Raw genomic sequence first — 9,220 nt, 5'->3', positions numbered from 1 at the left:
AGAGGCTTTTTCCTATAAGCAACTCCCAGAAAAATTGAAACCACATGTGCAGATGGCCAGGGCGTGCTGTGTAAGTTGCTGTGCAAGCAGTTCAGCAGGGCTGCAGCAAAACCAGCTTTCTCAGCTCCTGGGTTCTGGGGCTTATCTCAACAACAAGAAACCCCCAAACAACAACCGGATCCCAGCAGGGGGAACAACGTTGCAGCAGACCAGTGCTTTCCTCCCCGCCCCCGCACACCCCAACCCTGGGCTCTCCCAAAGTTACATACTGTGTTTCCTTCCTGAGGAACCTCAAGGCTTCCTCCCTGATTGGTCTCAGTTTTGGAAAGGACGTGACATCAGCAACTTTGCAGACTTGGGGCTGGGGGGCTGCTGTGGGCTTTGGGCAGCCTCTAGCCAGTTAGGTGGAGAGAGAGCGTGTGTGTACGTGTGTGTGTCTGACCACAGGTAGTATTCAGATCACCCTGCCCTGTTCTGTTCTCTGCCATCTGACCAGGACGGTGCTGCCCAGCCAGTCAAAGCCCTGGAATTTCCCAGGAGCTGGGGGAGCATGGAATTTGGACTTTTCCTGAACAACTGAAGCGGAGCTTGCCCAGCCCAGGAGAGCACCATGGATGGTGAACCACGGGGCAGCAACGGCAGCAAGCCCCCGAGGCTGGGAGACTCTCCGGACGTCAGGCTCGTTTCCAACCCGTTGATGGGGGGTGAGTCTAGGGGCTGGGGAGTCAGCCTGCTGGGGAGGTCGGTTAACGTGCTTAGGAGAGAGGAGAGAAAAGGGTGGGGCAATTTCAGTGACTCCATCTGAGACGTGGCCACGGGGCAGTAACTGGACAGATGTCCACGGCTTGCTGGGATCTGTCTTTCACACGGTTGTTCAAAAATGTGTACACCTCTTTCCGCAGGGTCCTGTGGACCATACCAAGTCAATGATCACCATTTACTCTCCAGGAAAAACTTCAGCTCCAAAGAATTATTCTTTGTGGGTCAAATGTATCATTTACATTACAGTTATTTCTAAATAGGAACATCTTTATTGCTAAAACATTTATTAAAAGGTCTTAGGTATTTGGCATTTAGGTGGGGCTGGGTTTATAAATGATGTTCGAACATTGAGCACTGATTGATTCACTTTAAAAGGAGCCTTTTAAACTTCAGGGAAGTGTTGTACAGGTATGATTCTCACCTGTCTCGTGGTATCTTTGCTAATGTATAGAGCCTCACGCCTCCGGGAAACTGTCATTTCCTCTGAGCACTTAGCAGGTACCTGTTGACTGAAAGGATTGTGAAAAAATGGGTCTAGGCATTAGAGGAGAGATGCTTACATTCAGCGGTCAAAGGGACAAAAAGCAGGGACTCTGCAGTCAGCTAGGACTTACTACTCTCCTACTGTTTAGGTGTTGAAGGGGGAAAAGACAGAAGAAATAAAATACAAAATGCCTTCTCTCGGGCTTCCCTGGTGGCGCAGTGGTCGAGATTGTGCCTGCCGATGCGGGGGACACGAGTTCGTGCCCCGGTCCGGGAAGATCCCACATGCCACGGAGCGGCTGGGCCCGTGAGCCATGGCCGCTGAGCCTGTGCGGCCGGAGCCTGTGCTCCGCAACGGGAGAGGCCGCGGCGGTGAGAGGCCCGCGTACCGCCAAAACAAAAACAAAAACAAAAACAAAATGCCTTCTCTCTGGCTCACTGAGCAGACAAGACTGCTCATTTATTCCTTCGTTTATCCAGTTTGGCTCGTAAAATGAGCAGAGTCCTCAACAGCGAGTAGGATTTGGATCTCCAGAGGCAGACCTGGAGTCATCAGAGATATTGAGCATGAACTTGGAGCAGCAGAAGGCAGAGTGGCACCAAATTTAACTTTAAAAAATGGATTTGATAAATACATTTTTAAAGCAGCAAACCAATCAATACGGGGAAGAATCAGTAATGTGGTTGACTTCTCCATGATTATTTTAGTGCTGAGTAGTTTTATGTTTATTTTTATTTTGGCCTGAGAGAGGGGCGCCAGCCGCTTTTCACCGTTTACGGCTTCTAAAGGTCCTAATCCAACCCTGGTTAGGGCTGGGTGGGTGGGCGGCGGCAGCCAGGCATATATTGGGGTGGCCATAAAGTTCGTTCGGGCATTTCCAAACGATCTTATGGAAAAACCTAAACGAACACTTTGGCCAACCCAGTATATACTGGACAGTCACAACTGGAGTGCAGTGTCTTGGCCAGTCCAGTGAGAACAAGTTGGGAGACATGGAACCCGAAAATGAAGCTTCAGAAGCTAAGTGGAGGAGCTTAGCCTTCATGAGCCAGGCTGCTGGGAGCCACTGTTGGTTCTGGAGCGGAGACTTGGCCATAATGAAGACTGTAAGTAGTTAATCTGGTAGCCACATTCAGGATGGATTATGGAGGATTTACGAGATATTCTTGCACTAATCCACTGCTTCTCCAACTCGGATACATCAGCATCACCTGGATGGATTGTTAAAATGCAGCTGGCTGAGCCCCACCCCTTCTGATGCTAGGTCTGGGCGAGGCCTGGGAATCTGTATAACACGCTCCCGGGTGATGCGGATGGTGCCGGTTGGGGACCACACTTTGAGAACCACTGCATGAAGCTGACATCTGGATCAAGCCTCAGAAATGACAGAGAAAGGGAAAATATGGGTGATAATTTCAAAGGAAAGAGAAATCAAGCTATGTTGCTTGATTAAATATCGGGGCTAAAGGAGAGAAGGTGGCCAAATGTGCAAAGTTTTCAAATGTCAGATCAGAGGGCTACACAAGAGAGAAGTTGGGAAGGGGAGCTGGCTTGCGGGCAGAGTGAAGGAGGGAGGAGAAGGACTTCTGTTTTGAACATGAAAGTGCCCAGGGCCCAGCATGATGGGTGGGACACCGGCTGGGGAATGAATACGGGTTGGGAATCACACGTCAGGCTGTTCTGCAGAGGGACTGGGCTGAAATCCTGGAGAAGGAGACATTGTCTGATGGCTGATTTATGAGAGCCAAGGATGGAGCCCTGGGACAGGCCTCCAGTTGAGGACGTAGGACCAGTAAGTTGGACAGAGAAGCAAGAAGAGACTCAGATGCTGTCATTTCACAGGGACTAAAGGAAGAGAAGTTTTCCAAGAAGCAGGAGTCACAAGGGTGGGTGCCAGGACCCTACCGCTCTCCCAAGTCCTTCTTCTCTACATCTGACCCGCAAACTCCTGCATCCTTCCTTCCACCCGGCCAAGCCACTGCCCCCATAGAGCCCTCCCAGGCTTCCTGCCCCTCCTTACCCAAGTGGAGGCTCTCTCTCCCTACTGTGTGTCAGTCCTGCCCCTTGGGCAGAACCTCACTGATAGCTGGATTGCCTTTGTTTATGCTTCAGGAGGCTTGCCCTTGGTGAAGTGTGGAATGTGAAACACTCAGAGTGTTTCTGGATGGTGCTGACAGGAAACTCAGCTCAGGTGAAGCATATCCCCTTGCACAGGGCCAGGGCCAGGGGCAAGCCAGGGCCCAGGTGTGGTTGCTCTTGGGGAACTTTGCTGCTCCCACCGCACTTGCAGGCTTTTCTTTGCCTCCCTCTTCGGAGGAAGGGTGGAAAGGGTATGACAATGGCAACCAACTCTTTATAAACTGTAATTTTTTTTTTTTTTTTGCGGTACGCGGGCCCCTCACTGTTGTGGCCTCTCCCATTGCGGAGCACAGGCTCCGGACGCGCAGGCTCAGCGGCCATGGCTCACGGGCCCAGCCGCTCCGCGGCATGTGGGATCTTCCCGGACCGGGGCACGAACCCGTGTCCCCTGCATTGGCAGGCGGACTCTCAACCACTGCACCACGAGGGAAGCCCTCAACTCTTTATAGAGATTTAATTCTTGACTCTTCTGCCCAAGGAGCAGGAAAAGAATGTCTTTGTTTTCCTGAAAATACCTTGTTATGGATTGAATTGTGTCCCCCCGCCACCACCAAAAGACAGGCTGAAGTCCTAACCCCCAGTACCTCAGGATGCCACCTGATTGGAAATAGAGTCATTGCAGGTGTAATTAGTTAAGATGAGGCCCTAGTGGAGTAGGAGGGTCCCTTAATCCAATGACTGGTCCTTATAAGAAGAGGAGAAGAGGCACACAGGGAGAATGCCATGCGATGACAGAGGCAGAGATTGGAAGGACGCATCTGATAAGCCGAGAAACAGCAAAGATGGACACCCACCACCAGCAGAGGTAAGGAAGGATTCGTCCCTAGAGGCTTTGGAAAGAGCCTGGCCCCGATGACACCTCCATTTCAGACTTCTAGCCTTCAGAACTGTGAGACAATGAATTTGTACTGTTTTCAGCCACCCAGGTTGTCGTACCTTGTTATGGCAGCCCTAGGAAACTAATTCACACCTAGTCAGAGAAACTTTGGAAAATACATTGAAGGATAAACTCACAATCTCCCGTAATCACACTGAGTTCTTGTTTTTAGTGTCTCTCTTTCAGGTTTTTGCCTGCAGGCTCACACCTGTAGGGAGATCTTCTTCTTCACAAAATTGAGCCCACCCTGTAGGGAGTATTCACATTTAAACAGAAGACGGGCAAGAACAGGCATGGAAAGGAAATCATTTCATTCTCTTAGGGTGGATTTTTAGAAGTGGAGAAAGCATTGCAGTAGACAGGACCAATGTGCCCAGCAGTTTCCTCAATGGACCTTTCTATTTATCTGTTTGCGACCGTGAGCCTCTGTTTCTCTTCCTCCTTTTTTGATTTGGCCTGGAATCCAACCAACACTATAATTGTTCACACAGTACCCAGATCCTGTTTCCAATGTTGGAGAGGATCTCCACTGAACCCACCCCATCACGTCCCAAAGACTGAAAGCAAGTGTTCCAACACTCTCAGAGCAACCCAACCTCTCTTCTCCCCTCCTTGACCTTGCAAAATGTTTCCCAGGAGGAATAGATTGATGCTACTCCCAGCATCCACTGCAGGCTCTCGGAGCTTCGTGAATAGCTCTTTGCAGAATGTACCAATTAGTGCATTTAAAATCTCTTCTGAAATAATGGACATTTAAAAACTCATTCCAGAAATTTCAATAAAAATGAAACGGCACCCTTTCTAATGTGCTGCACGGTTTGATGGAGACTCAGTTTAAAAGAAATGTAAGTTGAATGGCACTGATTGGAGGACTTGTGGGGTCATTTCCTTAGGAGAGCTCCCTGCCCCATGTTAACCATGAGCTACACTAATGGATCTGTGGCACTGCCCATGACCCCCATTTGGCATCTGTTTCTCGGCAGTAAAACCAATGGATCTTGGTTCAAAAAGTACTGCGGAAGAATCCTTAACATGTACCAAGCGCTTGGATGATGTCTTGTATAGATATAATGGCCCTTGAGTTTCAAAGACTTCATTGGGGTCAGTGGAAAAGGGCATGTGACCTTGAGTTTTCCCTTCATCCATAGCCTCCTTCTATGAGCAGCGTCCATGTTCTGGCAGGAGCAGGTCCCCTTTCCTGCTTATTCTGTTCCCTCCAGTTGTCAGCAGGAAGGCAGACAAAGCTGCTTTGGGGTTTAATTGCTCATGTGTTGAGCTTGTAGCTCACTGCCTGCTTGTGATGTGGGCTCTGGAAACCCTTGGAGAAACATCTCCTGGATATCTCGTCAATGTTTTCAAGAGCCAAAGAGAGTGTGTGGATTAATCCATGTTGCAAATTATGGCGTTCGCTAAATGAGCTATATATAAAGTTCATGCTCTCCGTGCTAGAAAAATGTCAACCTTTCACAGTTTAAAGTCTTTAGATAATCACTCAAGTGTTCAGAGACCAGCTGAGGCTCAAGTCTTTGTATAAATTTGAGATGACTTTTGGCTTTAGAAGCACCTAAGCTTTTCTTCTGGCCTGGAGTATTGGCAAGCTATGATATATTCACCAAATCGTAGTCTGAAAGGGCTTTCAATTAGGAAAGGAAGTCTCGTACTGCTGATGGAATATAAAGAGGTACAGCTGCTTTGGAAATAGTCTGGCGGTTTCTCAAAAGGCTAAACACTGGGTTACCATGTCATACAGCAATTCCACTCCTAGGTGTCTACCGAAGAGAACTGAAGACATACAGCCACTCAAATTTGTACACGCAAATCAGAGCAGCATTATTAATAACAGCCAAGAAGTGGAAACGCCACAAATGTCTATGAATTTTTGGTCTATCTATACAAATATTTGGCCATAAAAAGGAATGAAATACTGATACATACTGCAATGTGGTGAACCTTGAAACATTACACTCAGTGAAAGGAGCCAGTCACAAAGGACCACATATTGTATGATTCCATTTGTGTGAAAAGTCCAGAATAGGCAAATCCATAGGGATGGAAAGTAGATCAATGGTTGCCAGGGGTTGGGGGAAGTGGAAATGGGGGGAGTGACAGCTGATGGGCAAGGGGTTTCTTTCTGAGATGATGAAAATGTTCTAAAATTGATTGTGATGATGGATGTACAACTGTGAAATCTACTGAAAACCATTGAGTTGTATGCTTGAAAGAGGCGAATTGTGTAGTATGTGAATGATAAATCATTAAAGCTGGTAGATAGATGGGTAGCCACCCACCACGTGTCCCAGGACGATATCCTATGCTTCTCGAAGACACAGGCCATCTCTGCTTTGTAAATGCTATGTCCTAATGCATGAGTGCAAAAACCTCAGGTAGTCTTTTTTTTTTTCTCTCTTGGAGAAGTACATAATTCTTTATTTACTCTAAATAGAAGGAGTCATGTTTCCATGATGAATGCACGGAAAGCAAAGCCCATTTTGGTCTACACTTGATAAGATAATTGCATCGCTTTTATGAAATCTAAAGGTTGAGTGTGGCAGCGATACTTCTGAGCAGCTGAGCACTTGGCTGGAAAAAATGGCTTCATCATCACACACATGATTTTCAAGACCTTTCCCAGCATTTGGTTCTTCTCACTCAGGATTCCGTGTGGATGGTAGTGTGCCTTAGCACCAACAGGGTAGAATCAGTTGTCCTTTTTATTCTAATTTGGAGATCAATCTTCCATAGCTGCTGTTCGGATTGTAGGCTCCAAGCCCTAGGAGCAGCAGTATTTTTCCTGAAAGCACTAGGGCCCTCAGAGAATACTGTGAGGACACTAATTTTCTATTGAGCATCAGGTTTTGGAGGTTAGAAGAAGCCATTTCACTGAAGGTACCTCGAGCATGTTGGTGAGCCCAGAAGGGAAGCCTTGGAAGGGCAGCGTGTAGGCAGGCTCATTCAGCTTGTTCTTCTCTCCTAAATGCCTCATGAATCCATCTGGAAGGATCGTAATTTGCTCACTGGGACAGGTTTTCTGGGACACTGATAGCTCCAGGTGGCAGGCCCACGTCGGCCAACACGTGTTAAGTCCAAAGCATTCTAGCGTCCTCCTTGATGGGCTGGTGTTGGCCAGGCTTTAGAAACTTACCCTGGTCCTCCAGGTCTTCTGGGCTTTTAGGAGATACCAGTTCGTCTACGAGGCATGACTGGTATCGGACCATCCTGCCTCGTTTGTGTGTAGTGTGTTTACTTGAGCAGAGGCAGAGCTGGAGCTGCAGCTCAGACCAGCCTCCTCACGTTCTGACTTCCTGCCTTTGTTTGTTCTAGAAACCAGACGCAGCTGGAGATGAGAAAAATTCAGGTCTGCGCCGCAGTCAGTTGACATCCAGTCAGTTAGAAAGAGAGGAGAGCATTTAGCGTGTTGGGATGGGTTTTACAAGCTTCCTTCCTAAGAAAGTGTATTCTTTCCAAATGGTTGGAGAAGACATTTGCTGTTTTTTAAATAGCAATGACTGGGGGGTCTAATCAAGACTCTCTGGTTATCGTTAGGTCAGGATAATAATAGTAGCTAATAGGGGTTGAGCCATAGGTAAGGATATTGCTGTCCTGACTTTACAGGGAAGGAAACTGAAGCTCGGGGTCTGCCCAGGGACCCACAGCTCAGAAGAAGTCAAGCGGTTCTGAATTCACAGCTTTCTCTTAATCACATTGGCGCATTGCCTTTGGGGGTAAATCACGTCCCTGTTACAAGGTCAGACTGAGCCCTGATTTGTGCTTGATATGGGGACGGGAGGTAATCCATAAATATGGTTTTGTTTAGATTTGATTCCAAACCTAATGGCGTATGTAATGACATGATTACTACTATTAGTATGTGGCACTGTTTGCTGAGATGCCAGAGTTTGTATTTCGCACAGGAAACTAGACTGGCAACCACCGCTTAACGCACTAATGCTGGTAATTAGCGAAGCTCTCATTTAACTAAATGGACCATTTGCCTTTGAAACCAGCGTCTAAATGGAAGTACAGTAATCTGTCATCCCAGTCCACCACTTTGTCCTCAGTTTGGACACTGGCTGTAGTTATTTCTTTAGCTAGCCAGACATTTCAAATAAATGGTGTTCAAAAAACATCTATAGAGGGGAGAAATTCTGAAGTCCTGGTGGAGTTTTGGTTGATTGACTCCAATGTCTCCCTCCAGTAAGACCGGTTAGACTCTACTGATGGGCAAGGATGAGCCTCTGGGTCTAAAGTGCATTAGCAGGATGTCACCTGCTCCTCCCTTTTCCATACAGATACTGTGTCTGATCGGTCTCCTGTGCATGAAGCAGCCATTCAGGGACGTCTGCTGTCTTTGAGGAACCTCATCAGCCAGGTAAGTAAGTTTTTTGGGAAAAAAAGATGAATACTGGGCTTCCCTGGTGGCGCAGTGATTGAGAGTCCGCCTGCCGATGCAGGGGACGCGGGTTCGTGCCCCGGTCCGGCAAGATCCCACATGCCACGGAGCGGCTGGGCCCGTGAGCCATGGCCGCTGGGCCTGCGCGTCCGGAGCCTGTGCTCCGCAACGGGAGAGGCCACAACAGTGAGAGGCCCGCGTACCGCAAAAAAAAAACAAAAACAAAAAACAAAAAAAACGACATCGTATAATTTCAAAGACTTGTTCAGTTCTGTTGAATCTCCAGTAGAAATGGCTCTGCCCAGTTTCATATTAGTGTCTCTGCTCCTTGGGTGTCATTTCAAGTACACATTAATTTGAGTTTTGATGGTTTGAAATTATTGGGAACTTAAGCAAAGGCGCTTTTAAGAAAGCGGTTTCAATCGCCATTCAAAATTCCAGTAAAGTTTTTATTCATAGTGTTTTGTTCTCTGGAGACACAATATGGACCTTTTAGGTTAGAAGCTCTTGGCCCTTTCATGGGCCCCTCTGATAGTCTGGCAAAGTCTATGGACCCCTTCTCAGACTA

The 9,220-nt window shown here is 47.6% G+C and overlaps 1 protein-coding gene across 6 annotated transcripts in view; it reads left to right on the top strand.

The window, feature by feature from the left end:
* The first annotated feature begins 499 nt into the window (after window positions 1–499).
* The window catches only part of ASB9 (ankyrin repeat and SOCS box containing 9), a 285,544-nt gene continuing 276,823 nt past the window's right edge, over window positions 500–9,220 (top strand). For all 6 annotated transcript variants that reach the window (XM_029240453.1, XM_029240454.1, XM_029240450.1 and 3 more), the window contains exons 1-2: window positions 500–704; window positions 8,552–8,631. In XM_029240453.1, the coding sequence (XP_029096286.1) occupies window positions 611–704; window positions 8,552–8,631 (174 nt within the window). In that variant the 5' untranslated portion in view covers window positions 500–610. The remainder of the gene's footprint in view (window positions 705–8,551; window positions 8,632–9,220) is intronic.

The sequence above is a fragment of the Monodon monoceros genome, unplaced genomic scaffold (assembly GCF_005190385.1).
Source record: "Monodon monoceros isolate NGI ecotype Baffin Bay Population unplaced genomic scaffold, NGI_Narwhal_1 Super_Scaffold_22, whole genome shotgun sequence".
Taxonomy (NCBI): Eukaryota; Metazoa; Chordata; class Mammalia; order Artiodactyla; family Monodontidae; genus Monodon; species Monodon monoceros.
The sequence above is the reverse complement of the archived record's forward strand: the minus strand, read 5'-3'. Positions and strand labels throughout refer to the sequence as shown.